Source organism: Nelumbo lutea, chromosome 6 (assembly GCF_056320005.1).
Source record: "Nelumbo lutea isolate HS-2025 chromosome 6, American lotus-T2T, whole genome shotgun sequence".
In the NCBI taxonomy this organism is placed as follows: Eukaryota; Viridiplantae; Streptophyta; class Magnoliopsida; order Proteales; family Nelumbonaceae; genus Nelumbo; species Nelumbo lutea.
In genome coordinates, this window is record NC_142689.1 from 37,330,297 (window position 1) to 37,356,521 (window position 26,225).

General features: G+C 40.8%; 1 protein-coding gene across 8 annotated transcripts in view; it reads right to left on the minus strand.

Moving 5' to 3' along the window:
- LOC148848588 (propionyl-CoA carboxylase) overlaps window positions 1-26,225 on the minus strand; it is a 48,845-nt gene that overhangs the window by 7,869 nt on the left and 14,751 nt on the right. For all 8 annotated transcript variants that reach the window (XM_088951809.1, XM_088951806.1, XM_088951805.1 and 5 more), the window contains one exon: window positions 25,465-25,703. In XM_088951809.1, coding sequence (XP_088807935.1) covers window positions 25,465-25,703 — 239 coding nt within the window. The remainder of the gene's footprint in view (window positions 1-25,464; window positions 25,704-26,225) is intronic.

Sequence of the window (26,225 nt, forward strand, 5' to 3'; positions counted from 1 at the left end):
CCCAGAAAGATACAAGGAATGGACCGAGGGTCTAACTTACCTCGAGACGGAGACAAATCATGGACAAAGGCACAACAACCAAAAACTCTCATGGGAATGGAGAATAAAGGGGACTGAGGGAACAACAACTGATGAGGGGCCATGTAGTTCAGCACTTTGGAGGGCATGCGATTGATGACAGAAGAAAAACAGTCCTTGAGAATAGAGGATTTTTTAGAATAGATGCAGAAATCAAAAGAAAACAGCAGAAATCCTTCTTCTAAGGAAGAGAAGTTGAAGAAGAAGATGGCTGCAATAAGGGTTCTGAGAAAGAGAGTTTTGAACCTTAATCTCTCCTCCTACCCCCTAACACTGTTTTATTAAGTTAAACTTGAATAATTTACAAAGAGGCCCTTAGTTGGGCACGAAATTAAAAGAACATAACATAGAAAGAATTGGCCCAGAATAAGGCCCATTACAGTAAAGAACATAAAAAATAATAAAGGATAAACAGCCTATGGGCCATTCGGCCCATCTTCTCTACACTCCCCATCAAGCTGAGCATAGATGTCAATCATGCCAAACTTGCCAATATCATGCTGAAGTTTTGCCTTGAGAATGCCCTTGGTGAGAAAATCTGCTAACTGTCCTTCAGGGGTGATGAAAGGAAGACATACTTCACCCAAAGCCACTCTTTCTCGAATGAAGTGTCTATCAACTTCAATATGCTTAGTTCTGTCATGTTGTACTGGGTTATGAGCAATGTTGATGGCGGCCTGATTATCACAGTATAACATCATTGGCTTGTCATGCTCAATTCCTAGTTCCTCCATCAATGATTTTAACCACAATAGTTCAGAAACTCCTTGTGCCATGGCTCTATATTCGGCTTCTGCTAAAGATCGAGCAACAACAGATTGTTTCTTGCTTTTCCAAGAAACAATATTACCAGCCACCAAGCTACAGTACCCAAAAGTAAATCTTCTGTCATCAATGTTTCCAGCCCAGTCAGCATCAGGATAGGCTTCAAGTTTCATATGGCCATGCTTGGCAAATAGAATTCCCTTTCCTGGGGAGCCCTTCAAATAACACAGAATTCACTCTACTGCTGCCATATGAGTGTCTCGGGGAGCATGCACGAATTGGCTGATGCAACTGACAGCATATGCAATGTCAGGCCGAGTCATGCATAGATACAGAAGTTTTCCAAGAAGTCTCTGGAAGACTCCTTTGTCTTCTAACAATGTTCCATCTGAAGCAGAGAGTTTTTGACTCATATCAATAGGAGTAGCAACTGGTCTAGCACCCATCTTCCCTGTTTCAGAGAGCAAATCAAGAACATACTTCCTCTGGGAGATAAGAATCCCATCCTTGGATCTAGCAACTTCTATGCCAAGGAAGTATCTTAATTCCCCCAGATCTTTAATCTCAAACTCTGTATGGAGGAAAGATTTGAGATCATTAATTCTTGAAACATCATTACCAGTCACAACAATATCATCAACATACACAATCGGGTATACTGCTAGGAGCCCTCTCCTCTTCACAAAGAGAGTATGATCAGACTGTTTCTGTACAAAGCCAAAGTTAACAAGGGCAGCCCTAAACCTCTCAAACCATGCTCTAAGGGATTGTTTTAGTCCATAAAGAGATCTCTTCAGTTTGCATACCTTTCCTTTCATATCTGTTTCATACATCCCTGGAGGAAGAAACATATAAACCTCCTCATGTAATTCTCTATTCAGAAATGCATTTTTTACATCCAGTTGATAAAGTGGCCAATCAGAGTGAGCAGCCAAAAATAGAAGAACTCTCACAGATGTCATCTTGGCAACAAGTGCAAAGGTCTTCAGATAATCAATCCCATGTCTGTGTATAGCCTTTTGCAACAAGCCTAGCCTTGTACCTCTCAATGGTGCCATCAGCATGATATTTGATAGTAAAGACCCACTTACAGCCAACTGGATCCTTCCCTTTAAGCAAATCAACCACTTCCCAAGTGTCATTCTTGTGCAGGGCACCAATTTCGGATCTCATAGCATCCCTCCATTCTAGAATATTAAGAGCTTCTGACACAGACTTGGGAATAGGGTTAGAGGCAACAGAAGAAAGGTAGGCAAAGTATGAAGGAGAAAGCAAACTATAAGAAAGGTGTTTGGAAATGCAATGTGTAGTACACTTCCTTTTTCCTTTCCTAACAGCAATGGGAATATCAAAGTTAGGGAAGGATGGCTCCAAAGGGGCTGAAACAGTACCTGTTGTCTCATCTATAACAGGAAGTGCATGAGGCTCATGTGTTGTAGGGGAAACAACCTGCTCATTTCTAGATCTTTGCCTTTGATACATCCTGGGATTAAAGAGAGGACGATGAGGTAAAGGGGGAGGAACACTGGAACAGGGAGAGTGGAATGATTGATCCTCCCTTGATTCATTTGAAGAAGAGACTCAATAAAATATTCAACTGGGACAAGAAGAGGAAGAGCAAAGACCTGTGACAAATCCTCCCCCTTTGGACAATGTCCATCCATAGAGGAACCATAAAAGGAGGAAAGCTCATCAAAGGTGACATCCATTGTGACATATCGAGTACCGGTCTTTGGATCAAAGCAACAATAACCCTTATGTGTGGAGGAATAACCAAGGAAGATACACTTGTGGGCTTTTGGTTCAAATTTATGTCTTTGGACACTAGGAATATGTACATAACAAGTGCAGCCAAAGACACGAAGAGGAATAGAAAAAGGCTCCTTGTCCAGATGAAGGAGACTAAAAGGAGACTTAAACCCCAAGACCCTGGATGGCATACGGTTTATAAGGTAGGTAGCAGTGAGAACAGCATCACCCCAAAACTTTGTAGGAACATGTGAGGCAAACAAGATACTTCTTGCAACTTCAACAATATGCCTATTTTTTTCTTTCAGCAACATCATTCTGTTATGGGGTCCTAACACAGGAACTTTGATGAATAACCCCCAAGTCAGAGAGATAGCAGGATAAGTTCTTCTCAAAATATTCTTTTGCATTATCAGATCTGAAATTTTTTATCCTGGTATCAAACTGGGTTAGGACAAATTCATGGAATTGTCTCACAAGTCTGGGAACTTCATCACGGGATTTCATCAGGAATATCCAAGTAAACCGAGAAAAGTCATCAATAAACAAGATAAAATATTTGTAGCCACCCATAGAGGGTAAGTGGTAAGGCCCCCACACATCAAAGTGCACAATATTAAAAGGAGAAGAAGATCTTTTATTACTCAAAGGATAATTGTTTCTACAATGCTTGATAGCTCACAAGACTCACAATGAAGACTGGACAAACTAATTCCCTTAAAAAATTCAGGGAATAAATGACTCAATGCAAAAAAGGAAAGATGACCCAAACGAAAATGACATAGCATAACTCGACTGATAGACTCTGTAGATATAGACTCAAAAGCAGCTTTTCAAGGTTGTTCAGGGCATTGTCCTGGAGTATCAAGCAGGTGTATTCCATTCGCCTCATGGCCACTCCCAATCACCTTCCGAGACTCCAGATCCTAAAAAACACTGTAGGAAGGAAAGAAAGTTACACAACAGTTTAATGACTTAGTTAGACTACTTACAGATAACAAATTTGTATTTAGTCTAGGTACATGAAGAGCATAAGGTAGGAACAAGGAATCTGTAGCCTTGATGATTCCCTTGTCGGAGATAGAGGCAAGAGAACCATCGGCTAGGGTGATTTTGTCACGTCCAGGAAGTAAATTGTATGAAACAAACACGGTAGAAAGGTTGGTCATATGATCAGAAGCACCTAAATCAATAACCCAAGGGATCTTAACAGTACCTGAAATGGTTGCATGATTGGCAGAAGCCCGTATACCTGAATGAGCAAATGCAAAAGAGGTTGAAATTCCTGAAGGGTTGGAAGAAGAAGTCACACCCTCTAGGTGACTGATCATCTTCCCAAACTTCTCATATTCTGCTTCATGGCTGCTAACTGTGCACAAGCGGTCATCTCTTCAGTATGGTACTTGTCACTATCTGGACCAGCAGCTGCATTAGCACTCCATGCCCTTTTATTATCATGCTTCTTCTGAAACCAAAGAGGAACAAGATCAGGATGTAATTTCCAGCACTTGTCTTTAGTGTGTTTTGGCCTTTTACAGTACTCACATACAACCTCTTTCTTCCCTGAGCCACTAGGAGTCCCTGCAACCCCTTTGGGTTTCACTCCCATATTAGCAAAGTGATCACTTAGACCAGCCCCTTGAACCTGGACAACCCTTCTGCTCTCTTTACTACTTACCAATGCATATGCTTGTGACAGTGAGACACTCTCCTTGGATAAAATATTTTGTTTTGTAATATCATACTCTGGGTTTAGTCCGATTAAGAACTTAAACACCCTGTTTCTTTCAACCAGTTTTCTGTAGGTCTCTGCATAATTAGTGGTGTCCCAGGTTACAGCTTCTATCAAGTCTATTTCTTGCCACAAAGACTTCAGTGTTGAGAAGTATACAGCTAAAGGTTTCTCCCCCTATCTTAAATTCTTCACATCACTTCTCAACTTGTAAGCTCTATCCACATTTAATTTTTGGGAATAGGTTTCAGCAACACTATCCCAGATTTCCTTTGATGAATTCATTCACAAATAGTGTTGGCTAATCTGTGGCTGCATTGAGTTCACAAGCCACCCAATAACAGTATAGTTTTCTTGCATCCACTTCTCATAAGATGGATCATCTTCTGAGGGAGCCTTCTTGCTCCCAGAGATAAAACTCCACTTTCCTCTACTATAGATATGAATCTTTACCGATTGTGACCATGCCAGATAATTAGTTCCATCCAGCTTGACTATGGTCACAGTCAGTAAAGAGTCAACAAAGGTTCCCGGAACCTGCCCGGATTCAGCAACATTCTTGTTTTCAATCTTTGAGGAGTTCATTTATTTAAATACTTCAAAAAGATTTCAACCAACTTCAAAACAAAAAACACCGAATGAAGATGAAATAGGGACTGTGTTAAGCCTGCCTCAAAGCAGCAGTACCACAAATCTGAGTCACACGGAATACCAACCAACTTGGTCCGGCCTTCAAGAAATAAAATCAGAAAACCTCCAAACACTGAGCATCCATCCCAACCTCCTTTTCTAAACAAAAATTCCAGGTACTGACCAAACAATACCCCCCCCCCGAAAAAAAAAGGCAGAGAACAATCCATACTGGTGAAGAGACCTTTTTACAAACACAGAGTGGGCAGTAGAGAAGACCACACTGTCAAAAATAAAAAACAGCGCAAAGAACAGTCCGTACAAGAGCCCAAAACTAGTTCAAGAGAAACAATAACCAGCAGTACTGATTTCAGAGGTATTTCATCCACTTGACAGTCCAGAAAAATATGAAACCAACCCAAAAATTTTTGGGCTAAACCAGACTAAAAGAACAGCCGAATAGTTGTACTGTTTCCAAAGAAACTTCGAACACTTCAATAGTCCAGAACAGTAAAAGCAACCCAAAAACTACTGAGCACAACTTTCAATCTCTAATTAAAACTCTAAATCAGAAACCGACCTGTTTTTCTCCGATTCTTCCTGATCACCGGACCACTCTCCAAGAGATTTGAATCTTGGGCACCTACTTCAATCTCCAATGACCTCCAAGAACCAGGCGACTCAAGCTGAAGCTTCCGGCCCAAGAACAACTCTCATGTAGTCGGCTGGATAACACCTATATGAGAGCCCAAGCCAAGTTTAGGCCTGCTCTGATACCAAGAAGAAAAACAGTCCTTGAGAATAGAGGACTGTTTAGAATAGATGCAGAAATCAAAAGAAAACAGCAGAAATCCTTCTTCTAAGGAAGAGAAGATGAAGAATTAAAAGAAAGAGATTTTCGAACCTTAATCTCTCCTCTTACCCCTTAACACTGTTTTATTAAGTTAAACTTGAATAATTTACAAAGAGGCCCTTAGTTGGGCAAGAAATTAAAAGAACATAACATAGAAAGAATAGGCCCAAAATAAGGCCATTACAATAAAGAACATAAAAAAATAAGAAAGGATAAACAGCCTATGGGCCATTTGGCCCATCTTCTCTACAATGACATAAGCAGTTGCAAGTATAGCATTCATCCAAAACCTTTTTGGAACATTCATGTGTAACATCATCCCGCGAGCTACCTCAAGGAGATGTCTATTTTTTCTTTCTGCAACACCATTTTGTTGTGGTGTTCTGGTGCATGAGTTCCTATGAATAGATCTGTGAGCACACCATGGAAGTATTCTTTTGCATTGTTGGATTGGAAGATTTGTATTTCAACATGGAACTGCGTAAATACCATCCTCTGGAAGTCTTTCACAATCTTTGGAACTTCGTCTCTACTACGCATAGGGAATACCCATGTATAGAGAGAGTAGTCATCGATCAATGTGATAAAGTACTTATATCCGCCCTTAGAGATTACATTAGTAGGCCCCCATACATTAGAATACACAACATGAAAATGAACACTTTATCTTTTATTATTTGAGTGAAAAGTTGTACTACATTGTTTGCTCAACTGACACGTTTGACACTGGAACTCTGACACTGAACATGACTTAAATAAAACCAGAAACAAAGACTTTACTATTTCAAAGGAAACATGACCTAATCAATTATGCCACAAAAAAAATTTGACTCTTATTTGACTGACTATGTGACTCTGAGGATGACACCGAGAGACCAGCTTTATTGTCGAGAATGTAGAGACCATCCACTAGGCTCCCTCTACCAATCGTCCACCCAAAAGTTAGGTCCTGAAAAACACATGAGCCAGGAAAAAAGGTTACACTACAGTTTAAAGAGCTCGTGATACTACTAATTGAAAACAAATTTATAGGAAATTGAGGGACATGCAATACACAATTCAGGTTAAGGCCATGGGAAAGAGATATTGGTCCTTGGCCTGCAATGGAGGAAAATGAGCCATCCGCAAGTCTCACTTTATCCCTTCCTGACAAAAGGCTATAAGTCTGAAACAAGTTCGGCTTACTAGTCATGTGGTTGGAGGCCCCTGAGTCAATGATCCAAGGGGAACCCGTGGGAGTGACACGGAATGCAGAAGTCGTATTACCTGATGTAGATGCAAATGAAGTAGGAGTACCAGTGACTGAGCTATCCATTTGTCGCAAAGCCCTACCATAAGACTCCATGTGTTCTCTAAAGGAGTTCATTATATCTTCCTTGGGGTCAGAATTATTAAGGTGGTCCCAGGTAGTACCAGCAACCTGAGTATCTTGGGTTGCCACATGTGCTGCATTCTATGTTGTGTTCATCTTCTTCTGACCTTGACCTTTACCTTGTTTTTGGTTTTTTACTGCCCACTTGGGTTTCCCATGAATGTCCCAACATGTGTCACGTGTACACCGTGAACGCCGACAGTGGGTACAAAACAACTTGTCTTTATCATCAGTCTTCTTGGTGTCACTTTTCTTTCCCATGTTGTTATTATTCATCGCAGCCAAAGCAACTTGTTGCTCCCCCTCAATTGTAACCATCACACTCCGCCTACTTTCTTCCGAATGAACAAGGGAGTATACCGCGTGAACCGACGGCAACTCTTTGCTTCCTAGGATCTGAACTCTCAAAGATTCATAGGCAAGGTTCAGTCCCAACAAGAAGGCAAACACACACTGCTGAGAAACCAACTTCCTGTAGGCCTTAAAATTGTCATCATATTTCCACTCTATAGCCTGATAATGATCCAATTCTTTCCATATGGAAGTAAGGGCAGAATAATAGGAAGACAAACTACGATTTCCCTGTTTACAGGTTGAGGATTCAGCTTGTAACTGGTAAACTTTGACATAATGCCTTTGCTCAGAATAGGTAGTTTTGGCCTGTTCCCAGATCTCACTAACGGTGTCTGCCCACATAAAGTTCTTCACATCAGGTTCCATGGCTGCAAGGAGCCAAGACATCACCATACTGTTTTCTTGGTCCCACCTATCATGTTCAGCTGTCTCACTCTTGGGTTCTTTCACCCTTCCATTTATGTAACCAGCTTTTCCCCTTGCCATTACATAAAGTTTTACACTTTTAGCCCACTCCAGGTAGTTTAGACCATTTAAGGGGGTAATGGGCATGGGAAACATCATGTTTTCACCTCCCATACCAGCTGTGCTGCGGGTCGGTGTAACCCCCGATGAAGTTGATTCATAATTTGCCATAGAGTACTGCTGAAAACAATCCAAATCCCACACAACTACACAACAGCCACAAAACAGAATACCACCCCTCATTACTTCTAGGATGTGGAAAAGAAAACAAGAAACTGCTGAAATCAACTCTGTGATGGTTCAGTCATTAAACCAGCCCGGTAATCAGTCCAACACAGCCAAGGTAGACATTACTATCAGTTCGACTACAGCCCATACAGTCTAACAAACCAACATCCAAACGAATGTATAGAACCAAGGAATAAGGCCCTCACAGCATTGGCCAAAACACAAAAAACAAGAACACATACCCTGTCCAGCACCTGTACGAAGGTGCCAACTAGAAATTGACTTCACAGCATCGAACAGAGAAGAAAGGGAGTCTATCTGCATCACCCTTCTTCTACTAGGGATTCCTTGATATTATGGCCAAGGAAGAACCCAAAGGAGGTGCTGCTAGTAGTCTGTTGGGGTTTCTCTGTCTTCCACGTCCAAGAATTTAAAGGAGGAAAAGAGATGTGGAGCAAGTTCAAAATAGGAGAGACCGAAATTCTTTTACAGCCCAAAAACTTGCTCTGATACCATGTAATCATTCATGGAAAGTGGGAGACGAGAGAGAGAGAGAGAGAAAGAGAAGGACAGGAAGATACAATTGAGAGAAAAAGAACTGACCTCTCTGGCGGCCGCCAGTTCACTATTTATATTAACTTAATAAAAAGAATTAAATTACAAGTATGCCCCTGGCGGCACACCCTAGAGACAAACTAATAAAAAAAGAAGGAAAAATAACTAACTAACAATATCTTAAGAGGACAACCTACTAACAGCAACTATAAAGTAACAATTAAATAGACTACAACAAAAACATTACAGAAACTCCTACCCAATGAGTAATAAAAGATTTGTTTCTCCATTTCATATTGTTTACTCTAATGTGTGGGGGAGCCTTACCATCCTTTGCATGGGTGGATACAAATACTTTATTTTGCTTATTGATGATTACTCTCGTTATACTTATGGATTTATCTTATATGTCCTCTTGTTAAAGTACCAAGGGCCCATTTGGTTCACAAGAATAGAGGTATGGAATTGTTTCTGATTCCAACTATTTGGTTGGGCAGAATTAGAATCCCATTCCCATTCCTGGTAGAATGACATTCGCCCATTTGAGGGAATGGGCGTTCCCTCTCCCTCCCTTGGGAATGAAATCTCATTCCAATTGATTCCAATTCCCATTATGATTCCTGTTTAAACCAAACAGACTATGGGAATAAACCTTTCCAATTCCGACTTCGAAGGATTTTGATTCTGATTCCAACTACTAACCAAACGGACCCCAAAACTTGTACAGCAATTCCATGGGTGGATATAAATACTTTATTTTGTTTATTGACGATTACTCTCATTATACATGGCTTTATCTTATGTTTCCCGTGCTAAAGTACCAAAACTTGTATAGCAGTTAAACGAATTTGTATTGACAAAGTTTGGCATCGCATCAAAATATTCCACTTAGATAAATCTAAGGAATATTTTGAGAAAGATCCTACAACTTATTTTCAAAAATTTAGGGTTTTCCATCAAAGTTCTTTTGCCCATAGTCCAGAACAAAATGAAGTAGCAAAAGGAAAAATCACCATGTTGTGGAAGTAGCTAGGAGTATTCTTTTTGCCTCCCATGCTCCTATTAAATTTTGGGGCAAGGTCATTATAACAGCTACCTATCTCATTAACCTCATGCCTTCTCGAGTTTTGGGGTTCAAATCTCCTTTTGGTGTCCTCTGTCCTAATATAGATGTTTTTTCCATTCCATTATGTGTCTTTAGTTGTACCTGTTATGTTCACATCCCTAGCTCTTAGAGACACAAATTTGAACCCAAAGCTTGGAAATGTATTTTCCTTGGTTATGCCTCCACAAAGAAGGGTTATTTTTGTTTTGGTCCTATTAGTGCCACCCAATTTGTTTCCATAGATGTCATATTTGCTAAGTCAATTTCTTTTTATAGTAATTCTTAAGGGGGAGAATTCCATTGAGTTGTTTGCTTCTCTATTCCTTTTTCCGGTCCCTGTTAAGTTTGTTGAACTGTGTGTGGCTCCATTTGATCCAATTCGATCTAGTCCTCCTAGCTCATCAATTCCTATTGCTCCTTCTCCACTTGCTCATCCCCTAGTTTTTATTACTCATCCTATTGTCTAGAGGTGGTACCAAAGGCAAAGGTTAAGGCGTGAATAGGTTGTTCCCCCATTCCCAATTAAGTCCCAGACATTTCCAACTCTTGAAGAGAGAATAGATCCTTCACCACCTACTCCAATACCTCCCTTCCCAGACTTTGACTTACCTATTGCTATAAGAAAGGGTAAAAGGACTAGTACAACTCACTGCATTTGTAAACATCTTTCCTAGCATGCTCTCCCATTCCTATTATTCCTTCCTAGCCTTTTTTATCTCAACCAATACCAAGTCTGTAACAAACTTTATCTAAACCAGAATGGAAGGATGCTATGAGGACTGAGATAGAGGCACTACATAAGAACAACACTTGGGTATTGTATAGACTTATCTACTAGGGAGGAGCCTGTAGGATGAGAACACCTGCAATAATCTGAATTAAAAGAAAAGAAATAGGAGAAAAGGAGATTGAAGAGAGAGAAGTGATGGAGGAAGAAGAATGGGAAGAAAAGGAAGAGAGAGTTGTTCTATATTAACAACAAAATAGAGGAGAAATAACGAAGAAGAGAAGGGAAAGAGAGGAGAGAAGGGAGAAGAGAAGAGAATGTTTTGAAGTCAACTAAAACTAGCTGGCGGCGCCAGCTTATATTAATATATATAGGGCGACCATAATTAAAAGGGAAATGACCCTTATGCCCCTACTTAAAGTTATAGTACATAAACAAAGATAAAAAACTACTTTAACTAGACCAAACAGACCCTAACTCAGCAAAATACAAACATAAAAATTAAAGTGAAACTTCCAGCACTCCCCCTCAAGTTGGGACATGGATGTCAATCATGCCCAACTTGTCACATGTTATTATGCCGCACATGATGAAGGCCCTTCGTGAAGATGTCTGCAAGTTGTTCTTCTAAACTGACATATGGAATGTGCACACTTCTCCACTTACAAGTTTTTCTCTAATAAAATGCTTGTCCACTTCAATATGTTTTGTTCTATCATGGAGGACTGGGTTAGCAACAATATTGATAGCAGCTTTGTTGTCACAGTAGAGTGACATAGGTTTGTTAACTGCAAAACCCAGCTCTCCTAACAAATTTTTTATCCACATGATTTCAGCAACTCCATGAGACATAGCTTTGTATTTTGCTTCAGCACTGGATCTAGCCACTACACTTTGCTTCTTACTTCTCCAGGTGACTAAGTTCCCCCCCCCCCCCACAAAGGTACAATACCCACTGGTAGATTTTCTGTCATCGATTGCCCCTGCCCAATCAGCATCTGCATACACCTGCACCTTCAAATGCCCATGTTTCTAGAATAGAAAACCAGCTCCTAGGAACTTAAGGTATCTAAGGATTCTTTTTGTAGCTTCAAAGTGAGATGTCTTAGGGTTATGCATTAACTGACTAAGGACACCCATTGCATAGGCAATATCAGGTCTGGTCATAGACAAATATAAGAGTCTCCCTACAAGTCTCTGGAACTTCTTCACATCTTTCAAAAATTCTCACTGACTGTCTCCTAGTTGATGGTTGGGTCCAATGGGTGAATCAACCGGTTTCACTCCTAACTTGCTTGTATCCTCTAATAGATCTAGTACATATTTCCTTTGGGAAATAAAGATGCCCTTTTTAGAACGAACAACTTCAATCCCAAGGAAATAACGTAAGGGGCCTAGATCTTTCACCTCAAATTAAGTGGCTAGGAATTTCTTCAGCTTCTATATTTCATTTTTCCAATCTCCAATGGCTACTATGTCATCAACATACACAATTAAAGTTGTAATTTTCCCTTCACCTTTCTTCACAAACAGAGTATGGTCTGATTGGCATTGTTTGAATATGAGAAAAGGAGATTGAAGAGAGGGAAGTGATGAAGGAAGAAGATGGAAGAAAAGGAAGAAGAAAGAGTTGTTCTAAAACCTCTCTTCAGCCCCAATGATCTCTTTTATTCTTTTGTTGTAAAAAATAAGGACAATTACATTAGTGCCCTTAGTAGGGCATCCATCACTAAAGATAGCAATAAGAAACAAGAAAACAGGCCCATAACTAAGGCCCACTACCTACTAATACAAGTCATAAACATAACTTAAAGAAAAACAAAGAAACTAAGGCCCATTCGGCCCATTACCTCTACGAGATGTAAGTGGGGGTATACCATAAGTATCATGTTGATGGAACAATTGAGAGCTACAACCGTACAAGGCTCACCTAGTTGCCGAGGGCTATACGTAGGTATATGGGATAGCTTATATGGAGACTTTCTCATCAGTGGCATTCTTTTATCTTTGGCAATGAATTATGATTGGGCCTTATATCAATTTTATGTGAAGAATGCATTCTTAAATGGTGATTTGACAAAAGAGGTGTATATGTCCCTTCCTCTAGGCATGTATGGGGAAGAGATGAAAGGCAAGGTATGCAAATTGAAGAAATAACTTTATGGCCTTAAACTATCTCCATGGGCATGGTTTGATAGATTCCTGGCTGCCCTTCTACAGTTTGATTGTACTCAGACACAGTTAGATCGCACCCTCTTTGTGAAGAGGATGGAGTCTAGGTTATTTTCCTCATTATGTATGTTAATGATATTTTTGTGACTGGAAGTGACACACAAGAAGCTCATGCTCTTAAGAGATTCCTTAACTCAGAATTTAATATTAGGGATTTGGGAGAATTGAGGCGTTCTTGGGGATTGAAGTTGCTCATTCCAAAGAGGGAATCTTCATCTCCTAGAGGAAGTATGTGTTGGATCTTCTTCCAGAGATAGGGAAACTTGGTTCCAAGCTAGCTTCTACTCCTATCAATGCCAATCATAGACTCTCCGCTAATGACGGTGAGCCCTTGGCCAACAGGGGAGTGTTTCAAAGACTTTTAGGGAAGCTACTACTCGATCCGACATCTTACATGCTATGAGTGTAATCAATCAGCTTATGCATGCTTCCAAAGACACACATATAGCTACTGCAAAGGGTTTTGTGCTACTTAAAAGGAACTCTAGGAAAGCGTGTACTCTTTACTAAATATGGACATAAGTTGAAGGCTTATACAGATGCTGATTGGGTTGACCATAAAGATGATAGGAGATACACGCCTGGTTACTATGCTATGGTAGCAGGAAATATTGTATCTTGGAGAAGTAAAAAGGAATCTATGGTAGCCAAATCCTCAGTTGAGGCAGAATATAGGGCCATGGACATGGAGTTTCAAAGTTTTTGTGGCTTAGATCCCTTTTAAAAGAATGGGCATCACTTATGATAAGCTCTTAATGTTGTATTGTGATAATCAAGATACTATTAACATAGCTCACAACCTGGTACAGCATAATAGAACAAAACACATTGAAGTAGACAGACACTTCATAAGAGAAAGAATGGCATCAAGAGAGGTCTGCCTTCCTTTCATTGCCTCAGAGCAACAATTAAAAGATGTTTTGACCGAGGGAGTCCCTAAGGTAAGGTTACAACGCTATGTGAGCAAGTTGGGCATGATTAATATATATATACTTAGCTTGAGGGGGAGTATAGAGATAATGGGCTGAATGCGCCTAAATCCTTTCTTATTTTTTGGGTCATTAGTATGTTATGTTTTCATTTAGTGTGCCTGAATTTATGGGCCAGCTTTCTTCCTTTTATTGTCTATTTAGTGTGCAGGTGTGATTTGCAACTTTTCTTTATAACTACCATCTTTTTAACTGTAATGATATAGATGGTCCACACAAGTATTGTTTTTCACCACAATTATCTCTCTCTCGTACATACATACATATCTATTTCTATATCTATATGTTAGAGTCAGTTAGAAGAGGGCATTTTCGTCTTTTCACTTTATGTATTATGTTGGCTGTATGTCTCCTCACATGCAGGGGCATTTCAGTCTTTTGTATCTTATAATTTCAAATGCAAGTATATGGTCCACTGGGCTAGATGAAGTGTCTAACTATTTCGACACTTTCTCTCCCTCTTCTTCCTCTTCTTCCTCTTCTTCTTCTTTCTTCTTTCTCTCTCTTCTCTTCTCTGTTTGACTGAACACTTTCATGGTATCAGAGCGCCAGTATTAGAAGCCGACTGCAACCTTCTGTCTTCTCCTTCTCCTTCATTTTCGTTTTTTTTTTTTCTGGGCGTGAGAAATCTGGGTTAGAGAAGAAGAAGGTTTCATGACAGTAAGGGTTCTGCAGCAACCTTTTTTTATGGTGTGAGAAATCTGGGTTAGAGGACTGTGAACTAACCCAGATTTCTGGTTCTGGTGACAGTAGGCAACTATAGCAGTTTGAGTGAACAAGAAATCCAAGGTTTTGTCTGTGTGAGAACTGCTGTCACTATATGTGACAGCTGCGGTGGTTGAGTGGGTGTAGTGGTTGTGGTCTGCCCTCTAATGAACAGTTTTAAGAGTGATTCTGGGCGTTTTTAAATCTGCCGGTGTGCAGATTAGTGTTCACAGTGGCCGAATGCATGCTAGGGCAGGCTAGTGGTGACTTTTAAGTGTGTTGGTGTGGAAGTAGAAGGGCAGTAGTGCAGTATCTGAAACTTGTTTTCGTGACCAGCTTCGTAGAGTGCTATGGCATCGGTTGGTGATTCAAGTGGTGACCAGAAATCGAGTGTGATGATATCTCCTGATTTTTTAAGTGTACAAATAACATCCATCAAACTCAACGATGAAAACTATGTTCCGTGGGCCAAGTCGGTGGAAGTGTTTCTGAAGGCCAAGAAGAAAGTGAAACATGTACGGGAGGAGAAACTGAGTGCTGAACCCCCGAGGTTTAGTGATTGGGAGCAAGATGATGCTCAGATCATGACATGGTTATGGAACAGTATGGAGACAAAAAATCTGTGTTAACTTCATATTTTTAGATACAACGAAAGATATTTGGGAACATGCAAAGAAACTCTATTCGGGACAAGACAATACTAGAAGGGTTTATCAGCTTTATCAAGAATACTTCAGTTTGTAGCAGGGAAATCAGACTCTTGAAGAATATTATGCCAGCATGAGAAATCATTGGAATGAACTTAACGTCCATCATCCCTTAACCACAGATGTTATGCGGTTCTTGGTGGGACTAAAAGCAAAGTATGAACCGGTCAGGGCACAGATATTGGGAGGATCTACTCTCCCGACTCTCGAAGAAGTGTTTGCTCGTCTCCATAGGATTTCTCTTAGCCCCTCAGAGAGTAACACAACTTCAGAAAGATTAGCACCGGTTAGTACTCGAGGTGGTTCTTATGGGCAGAGAGGAGGTGGCCGTACAGTTAAGGGGGGCCGGAGTAATCCTATGGGTGGTCGTACCAGTGGAGGAGGTCGTGACAGAGGAAGGGGGAGCACAACAAGGAAGTGCACACACTGTGGAAGAGAAGGACACACAATTAATTTTGGTTATGATTTACATGGCCCACCATCCACATGGGCTAATCATGCAGCTGTTGGTGGTAGTGAAGTCAGTGATACTCCACCAATTGATCTAGTATCTTCTACAGTCACAACTACTTTTGGGAGGGAAATGATGAGTATCCCCAGAGAGGAGTATAAGAGATTTCTTCAGGCCACTACACATCAGAACACTACCACCCTTGCTCATTCAGGTATAGCTTGCCTAGCATCCAAACCCTCACCCTGGATAATTGACTCTGGAGCCTCTAATCACATGACCGGGACTCCAGGTGTGTTTTCCTCCCTTTCTCCAACCTCTACATCAAATAATGTTACCCTTGTTAATGGATCTACTTCCCCCATCTACGGTATTGGTAATGTTACCACTGCATCTCTACCTTTGTCTTCTGTCTTATATGTACCAAAGTTTCCTTTTAATCTTATATTTGTTAGCAAATCAACCAAATCTCTCAATTGTTCTATCACATTTTACCCTTCATCTTGTGTTTTTTAGGATCTAACAACGGGGAAGAAGATTGGTGGAGGGCATAAAGTTGGCGGATTGTATTATCTTGACGATGGAGGCTCTACAGTTGCGCTTCAAACCTCCTACTCCCCTTTAGTGGCATTGTAGACTCAGCCATCCATCTCTTAAAGCTCTCAAGCTTCTTATTCCATCATTGACTAGTCTGTCATCTGTGCAATGTGAGTCGTGCCAGTATGGGAAACACCACCGGGTTTCCTTCAGTCCTAGAGTTGATAGTCGTATGTTGAGTCCTTTTGAGTTAGTTCATTCAGATGTTTGGGGTCCAATTAGAATTGAATCGTACAATGGTTACAGATATTTTGTAATTTTTGTTGATGATTGTTCCAGAATGACATGGCTTTATTTAATGAAAGAAAGAAGTGAATTATTTTCCATTTTCCAAAAATTTCATGCTGAAGTGCGTACACAATTTGGCATTTTACTTAACATTCTTCGTTCTGACAATGGTACAGAGTATTTTCTTTCTTCCTTTCATCCATACCTAGAACAACATGGTATAATTCATCAAACATCTTGTGTCCACACTCCTCAGTAAAATGGGGTAGCTGAGAGGAAGAATAGACATCTACTTGAAACAACTCGGTCTCTTCTTCATCATATGAATGTTACTAAACAATTCTGGAGTGATGCAGTCCTTACTGCTTGTTTTCTCATTGATCGCATGCCCACGTTCGTTCTTGATAGTCGTTCTCCAAGCTCTATCTTGTTTCCTACTTTGTCTCCATTTCCCTTGACACCCAAAATCTTTGGGTGTGTGTGCTTTGTTTAGAATCTTGGTCCTGGTTTAGACAAGTTGGATGCTCGCTCCATTAAATGTATCTTCCTTGGCTACTCTAGGACCCAAAAAGGGTATAAATGCTACAATTCTATTACCCGAAAATCCTTTGTTTATCCTAATGTTACATTTTTTGAAATTGTGCCTTACTTCTCTAGTCCCGGTACATATCCTTTTCCTACGGAGGTCTTCCTCTTCCAGTTGACGATTCCATTTCGATAATTCATCTTGTGCCTGAGTCTCCCCTGGTCCCGTTACAAGAGAGTCCTAAACAACCACCAACTCGTCAAGTGTATACTCATCAATAGAGACCAACACCTCCACCACCTTTTACTCCGGCGGCAGATCCAGCCTCTTCCACACCTGACTTGGCTTCTGATCTTGACCTTCCTATTGCATTGCGGAAAGGTAAATGTAGTTGAACTCTTTACCCCATATCCAATTATGTTTCTATATCTCAACTTTCTACTTCCCATCGCCAATTTATTACTTTGTTGTCCTTTGTATTCATTCCTAAGGATGTTCAGGAGGCTCTTATATCACTGGGGTGGCAGAAGGCCATGGAAGAAGAACTCTCTGCTCTTCATCACAAGCAGACATGGGAACTCACCACTCTCACTCCAGATAAGCATGTTGTTGGTTGTAAATGGGTGTATGCTATTAAGTATCTACCGGATGAAAGAGTGGAACGCCTGAAAGCCCGCTTAGTTGCAAAAGGGTATTCTCAACTTTATGGTGTAGACTATGTTGAAATCTTCTCTCCAGTTGCAAAGATTGGCTCTGTCAGTGTGTTAATTTCCTTAGCTGTCATGCATGATTGGCCTCTATTTCAGCAACCACCGGGGTTTATTGCTTAGGGGGAGGATGATAAGGTGTGTAAGCTCAAGAAAGCAATTTATGGGCTTAAACAATCTCCCCATGCTTGGTTTGGAAAATTTAGTAAGGTGGTGAAGGAGTTTGGAATGAGACAATGTTAAGTTGATTATTTAGTATTTAGCTATGACTCTATGGCTGGGAAGATCTTGCTGATAGTTTATGTGGATGACATAGTCATAATTGGCAGTGATAGAGTTGGGATTGACAGATTGAAGACCTTCCTACAAGATCACTTTCACACAAAAGATCTTGGAAAGTCGAAGTATTTCCTGGGTAAAGAAGTTACAAGATCAAAGCAGGGCATAAACCTCTGTCAGCGGAAATATGTACTTGATCTGTTGGAAGATACAGGGTTACTTGGTGCTAAACCAGCTGAAACCCCCATGGAGCTGAATGTGAAGTTGGGAAGTGACACAGGTGAATTGTTTGATAATCCTGGAAGGTATAGAAGGCTAGTGGGAAAACTGAATTACCTAACTATCACTAGGCCTGATATCTCATTTGTTGTCAGTATGGTAAGTCAGCTTATGTAGAGTCCTCGGGTACCTCACTGGGATGCAGTTCTTAGGATTGTGCGGTATTTGAAGGGGGCTCCAGGTCGTGGGTTACTGTATAAGCCAGGGGGTAATCTTGAAATAGTTAGATACACTGATGCAGACTAGGCTGGATCTGTATCAGACAGAAGATCCACCACAAGTTATTGCACCTTTCTTGGAGAAAATCTTGTGACTTGGAAGAGCAAGAAGCAGACAGTGGTAGCAAGAAGCAGTGCAGAAGCAGAATACAGGGCCATGGCACATACTGCATGTGAACTAGTGTGGTTGAAGAATCTATTGCAAGAAATCGGGTTCTCAGTAAGCAAACCCATGAAGCTATATTGTGACAATCAGGCTGTAATTCGCATCTCATCCAACCCAGTTTTCCATGAGAGAACTAAACACATAGAGGTAAATTATCACTTTGTGAGGGAAAAGGTCATCAATGGTGTGATCAAGATAGAGCATGTGAGAATAGGTGATCAATGGGCAGATCTATTCACAAAATTGTTGAGTTCAGGGAGAGTGAGCTACATATGTAACAGGTTGGGATTATATGATATATATTCTCCAGCTTGAGGGGGAGTGTTAGAATCAATTAGAAAAGGGTATTTTCGTCTTTAAACTTTATGTATAATGTTGGTTGTATGTCTCCTCACATGCAGGGGCATTTCAGTCTTTAGTATCTTATAATTCCAAATGCAAGTATATGGTCGACTGGTTAGATGAAGAGTCTAACTAGTTCGACACTTTCTCTCCCTCTTCTTCTTCTTCTTCTTCTTTCTTCTTTCTCTCTCTTCTCTTCTCTGTTCGGCTGAACACTTTCACTCTTAATTTGGTTTTCCTTTTCCTACTCTGTGCTTTATGACACAAACAAACACAGATATCCTCTCTGTTTCTACTATTGCTACAGTAGTTCGAACCAGTAAGGAGAAGAAGAAAGAGAAGAAGAAAAAGAAGAAGAGGAGAAGGAGAAGATGAAAGAACTGTCAAACCTGATAGCTAAACCCTACCAGTCGACCTCTTAATAGTGATTAGGCTCTAATTAAATGTACAAGGACTAAATTGCCCCTACTTAAGTATGGGACAGAGAACCTCTAATAAGACTGCCACATAAGCTCATAACTTAACCAAGGTGAGTTGACTAATCTACCCTTATTCGGCTAACTCTAACACTCCCCCTCAAGCTGGAGAATATATGTCATATAATCCCAGCTTGTTACATATATAGTTCACTCTCCCTGAGCTTAAGGCTTTTGTAAACAAATCTGCCCACTGATCATCTGAGCCTACATGTTCTGTGCTTATCTCTCTAGTAAGAACCTTCTCCCTCACAAAGTGGCAATCAATCTCTATGTGCTTTGTTCTCTCATGAAAAACAGGTTGGATGAGATATGGAGCGCAGCTTGATTGTCACAGTACAACTTCATAGGCTTATCCATGTGGAACCCGATTTCTTGTAGGAGATTTCTCAACCACACTAATTCACATGTAGTGTGTTCCATGGCTCTGTACTCGGCTTCAGCACTGCTTCTAGCCACAACCGCCTGCTTTTTACTCTTCCACGTCACAAGATTTCCTCCAAGAAATGTGCAGTAACCTGTAGTAGATCTTCTATCAAACACAAAGCCCGCCCAATCTGCATCCGTGTACCCAACTAGTTCAAGTTTTCCTCCTGGTTTATACAATAGCCCACGGCCCGTAGCTCCCTTCAGATATCTTACAATTCTAAGAACTGCATCCCAGTGAGATATACGAGGGTTCTGCATAAATTGGCTCACCACACTGACTGCAAAGGAGATGTCTAGTCTCATGATAGTCAAATAGTTCAGCTTCCCCACTAGTCGTCTATACCTTCCAGGATCATCAAATATTTCCCTTGTATCACTGCTCAACTTAACATTTGGTTCCGTAGGAGTCTCAACCGGTTTTGCACCTAACAATCCTGTTTCGTCCAATAGATCGAGAACATATTTTCTTTGGCACAGGTTTACACCTTGTCTTGATCTAGCAACTTCTATACCCAAGAAATACTTCAATGTCCCAAGGTCTTTTGTTTGAAAATGATTTTGCAGAAAGACCTTTAGTTTGTCGATCCCCAATTTGTCACTGCCAGTTATGACAATATCATCCACATAGACCACTAATAAAATCTTTCCAGCTTCTGAGTCATAGCTGAACACTGAGTGATCAACCTGGCATTGTTTCATTCCAAAATTCTTCACCACTTCACTAAACTTCCCGAACCAAGCACGAGGCAATTGTTTGAGCCCATAAATTGCCTTTTTCAGTCTGCACACCTTACCAGCCTCCCCCTGAGCAACAAACTCAAGTGGTTGCTCCATATATACCTCCTCTATAACGTCACCATGAAGGAAGGCATTTTTTATGTCAAGTTGAAATAGGGGCCAATCATACATAACTGCCAGGGAAATTAACACACGGACAAAGCTAATCTTAGCCACTGAAGAGAAGGTCTCCATATAGTCCACTCCATACAACTGTGAATAACCTTTAGCAACAAATCTGGCTTTCAAACGCTCCACACTACCATCTAGCAAGTATTTAACAGTATACACCCATTTACAACCCACAACATGCTTACCAGGAGGAAAAGTAGTGAGCTCCCACGTGTGAGTATGCAGAAGAGCAGAGAGTTCCTCCTCCATTGCCTGCCTCCACCCAGGTGAACTAAGAGCCTCTTGGACATTGTTAGGTATGGAAATAGATGACAATAGTGAAACAAACTGGCGATGTGAGGCGGAAAGGCGAGATACTAAAACAAAATTGGAAATGGGATGGAGAGTAGAACTACGTTTACCTTTCCGTAAGGCAATGGGTAGATCAAGTCCTGAGGGTTCAGCAACAGGAGCAACGACAGGATCCGCGGACAAGGTAGAAGCTGGAGGAGGGGCCGGTTTCGTTCGACGTGTATACACTTGCCGAATTGGTGGTTGTTCAGTAAGGATTTGCACTGGATGAGGTGATGAGTCAACTCCAACAGGAACACCCGGAACGGGATCACTGACCGGAAGAGGAAGAGGAAGTAAAGGTGGAGACGAAGATGCTTCAGTTCCTGAGAAGAAGGGAACAGACTCAAAAAATGTGACATCAGGACAAACATAGCACTTCCGAGTAATGGGATTGTAACACTTGTACCCTTTTTTAGTCTGAGAGTAACCAAGAAAGACACACTTAATGGAGTGTGAATCCAATTTGTCTATTCCAAGACTCAGATTGTGAACAAAGCACACACAGCCAAAGATACGAGGTGTTAATGGAAAGGGAGACAAGGTGGGGAACAAGATAGAGAAGGGAGACCGACCATGAAGAATAAAGGAGGGCATCCGATTAATGAGGAAACGTGCAATAAGTACAGCATCACTCCAAAACCGTTTAGGAACACTCATATGATGAAGAATAGACCGAGCCGTTTCAAGGAGATGACGGTTCTTCCGTTCAGCCACCCCATTTTGTTGAGGAGTGGATGCACATGAAGTTTGATGAATGATGCCATGCTATTCTAAATACTGTTGAAAGGAAGTAAGAAAATATTCACGACCATTATCTGAACGAAGAACTTTGATTGGAACACCAAATTGTGTACGTATTTCAGCATGGAATTTTTGAAAAATGGAAAATAATTCACTCCTTTCTTTCATTAAATAAATCCATGTCATTCTTGAACAATCATCAATAAAAGTGACAAAATACTTGTAACCATTATAAGACTCTATTTTGATCGGGCCCCAATCATCTGAATGAACCAAAGCAAAAGGACTCAACATACGACTTTCAACTCTAGGACTGAAGAAACACGACAATGTTTCCCAAATTGACACGACTCACACTGTAACACTGACAAATGACTCAAAGGCGGAACTAGTATCTTGAGTGCCTTGAGGGAAGGATGTCCTAGTCGACAATGCCACTGTAGAGGAGTGAGTGAAGTCTGAAGTGCAACTGACAATCCACCACCATCAAGATAATACAATCCACCAGCTTCATGCCCCCCACCAATCTTCTTCCCCGTCCTGAGATCCTGAAAAAAACAAGAGGAAGGGAAAAAAGTAACAGAACAGTTAAGAGTCTTAGTTAATTTACTAACAGACATAAGATTGAATGGAAACTTAGGGACATATAGAACAGATGATAAAGAAAGAGAAGCCATGTCAACATTGCCAACACCACAGATGGGAGAGGAGGAACCATTGGCAAGGGTAACAGTTTGAGATGTGGAAGTTTTAGAGAGAGAAGAGAACACACCTGGAGTCCCGGTCATGTGATCAGAGGCTCCAGAGTCGATAATCCAATGAGAGGTTTTTAGATGACAGGCAAGCTATACCTGAGTGAGCAAGAGTAGCAGTAGTGTGCTGTGAAGTGAACTGAAGGAACCGCTCATACTCATCACGCGGTACACTCACCATCTCCCTTCGGAAACAAATGTAGATGTGGAAGGAGTTAGGTCTGCCTGTTGATTATCACTGACATCAACCCCACCAGCAACAGCATGATTGGCCCATTTAGAGGGAGGGCGGCCATGGAGATCATAACAGAAATTTACCGAATGTCCTTCCCTGCCACAGTGGGTACACTTCCTTGTAGAGTTGCCTTTTTCTTTGCCACGGCCTCCCCTTGGGATTCTCTGTTTGTCCCAATGAAATCCTGTGAAGCCGAGCAAACACTTCCTCAAGTGTAGGAAGGGCAGAGCCCCCCAGTATTTGGGCCCTAACTGGTTCATACTCTGATTTCAACCCCACTAAGAACCTTGTGACATCTAGTTGTTCCTTCTGTTGTTGCTGAACCTTAACATCTAGAGTGAGAAGATGATAGACATTGAGTTCATTTATGAGGTTCTTCATGCTGGCATAGTACTCTTCTAGGGTTTTATTTCCTTGTTGCAGACCAAAGTACTCCTGATAGAGCTGATATACCCTTGTAGTATTATCTTGCTCAGAATACAGCTTCTTGGCATGTTCCCATATGTCCTTAGCTGTATCTAAGAACATGAAGTTGGCACTTATTTTGGGTTCCATACTGTTCCATAGCCATGTCATGATTTGAGCATCCTCCAGTTCCCAATCATCAAACCTTGGAGAGTCAGCCGGTGGTTTATCTTCTTTCACATGCTTCACTTTTCTCTTTGCCTTGAGAAAAACTTCCACCGACTTGGCCCATGGAACATAGTTCTCACCATTCAGTTTAATTGAGGTCATCTGTACACCTAGATAATCAGAGGAAACCACCACACTAGGTTTCTGATCACTACAGCCATCTCCCATTGCTGCCATGATACTCTGTCAATGCTGCCTCTAATCTGAATTCCCAATCACCAACTAAGTGCTGCTGTCAAGAGTTTGATGTTCCAGAACCTACAGCAGTCCCTAAACACAATGATAGATACACACGCCTTTGTTCTTATCCACACCACTACTGATTTCACAAAAAACACAGACTACACCGACATTAATTCAGCACTTACTAACCACATGCAAGCTCTCTTACAACTACTCAACAAAGTTTGTGCATCACAAGCACCACCACACAACCATAGCTGTCACACACAATACAGACCTGCTTTAACGCTTTTAAGAGGGCACCACAAGACCAACAAGAACTCAACTAGTACCATTGCATTACACCTTGCACCATTCAGCCACCTACAGTAGCCCCTACACCATTCGGCCACCAGCAGCAGCCCTTACACCATTTGGTCACTGTAAACACAGCCTGTTCTTGGAATTTTTTCAAGAACCAAGGCAACAACCAACCTAGTTCTCTAGGTTCTGATCAGTCCTCTCAAGTTCTTGAAGATTTTCAACCCAGAAATACCAACAGCACAAAGAGAAGAGATAACCAACCTTCGTTTGAGAGCTTCAGCCAACCATTCACTGCTGAAGTTGTTTTCTTAGGAAAGGAGGTTCTGCGCACCAGAAAAAAAGAAGAGCTGAGATGTTTCAGGCCTGGGACGAACCACTTTTCTCCATTGACAGCCCAGAGAAGAAAATGAGAGAACTGAAGCACGAACTGAAGTTGTCACGAACTGAAACAGGTCACGAACCTTGCTCTGATACCATGTTTCTACTGTTGCTACAGTAGTCCGAACCAGAAAGGAGAAGAAGAAAGAGAAGAAGAAGAAGAAGAAGAGGAGGAGAAGAAGGAGAAGATGAAAGAACTGTCGAACCTGATAGCTAAACCCTATCAGTCGACCTCTTAATAGTGATTAGGCTCTAATTAAATGTACAAGGACTAAACTGCCCCTACTTAAGTATGGGACAGAGAACCTCTAATAAGACTGCCACATAAGCTCATAACTTAACCAAGGTGAGTTGACTAATCTACCCTTATTCGGCTAACTCTAACACTCTATATCTCCTCACATTAATAGAATAAGGCTCCACCAGGTTTTTTGCCGTAGGCTATATGATGTTCCTTTTATTTTATTCTTAATGTTATGTTTGTTTGTTACTCAACCAGGGCTCCTTATATAAAACATCATTGACAGGACCATTTCTAAGTGACAAACGCCCTCCCCTTTCCCAGCCTATCCTTAGCACTTTGACAACTATGTTTTTTTCTGCAACTCATCTCTGCTGCAATCTCTGATTTTTTTTCTAAATCATCTCTCTTCTTCTTCTGTAGTTGCTGTCCAAATTTTTTTGTAACTATTTAATTAATTTACAGAAACTTTTTTGTTACATTTCATCTTCATATCATCTAAGCCTTGTCCCAATTATATGGAGTCAGTTACACGAGTCCTGTTTTTCCATTTTGTTATGCTACAAAAAATTGTTGTAACCATTTTTTATATTTCAAACACGAAAATTTCCCCTATAATCAATTGATCTCTTCTTCCTTACCCATCTAGATCTGAAGAACTTTCTCATAAATGAGCCCTAGCTCCCCACCATTCAGCATACCATTGTCTACTAGTTGTAGGACACCCTTCCCGTCATCACAGTTTTCTCATATGACATGGCTCATGGACCCAATGTGAAGATATATTTGCATGAATTGATAAAATAACCAACCTGATTCCACCCCCACCAGCTGGTCCATTTGTGTACAAGGCTGTGAACTCTTTCATAAAATGAAGTGCATGTTCCTTCAGATCAAACAATCCATCCATCCGTAGCCTTACATCTGCACTATCTCTCCTCAGTGAAGTGTCATCACTGATATTGGTTGCCTTCAGGCTATCAAGTCCAATAATGTAGGAAAATATGTGGCTGTTAACACCAGGAAGCATTTCTTCCATCCATGACCTGACCTAATAAATGCCAATAACATATTACTACATGTAAATAAAAAGTAAAAAAATCAAATCAAATCAAACATGGATGAACTAAACAACTTAAGTATTTATCCAATAACAATATGACTGTGTAGAGACAAGGTTGATAATGATATTAGCAATTACTGATTTTTTATTGAAAACTGTAACTTCATTAATACAAAATTAAAATACAACTGTCAACCCCTAAAAAATAGGGCGTTGAGCCCCAAGTAATCTTTATTACAAAACTGCCTATAACATACTCTCCCTCACAGTCCCTTGTTTAGCTAGCGTATTAGCTAAACCATTAGCTAATCTTCTTGTCCATTTGAAGCAAGCACCAATCTCCCTTGTTATATTGAGGATTTCCCTTATGGGTTGTCTATAAATTCAGGCTCCCAACTTGCCTGATTGCAACCAATCAATTAACAATTTGGAGTCTCCCTCTATCTCAACTTGGTGTAACCCCAATTGTTTGGCATATCTTACACCTTGAAGCAAAGCCATCACCTCCAC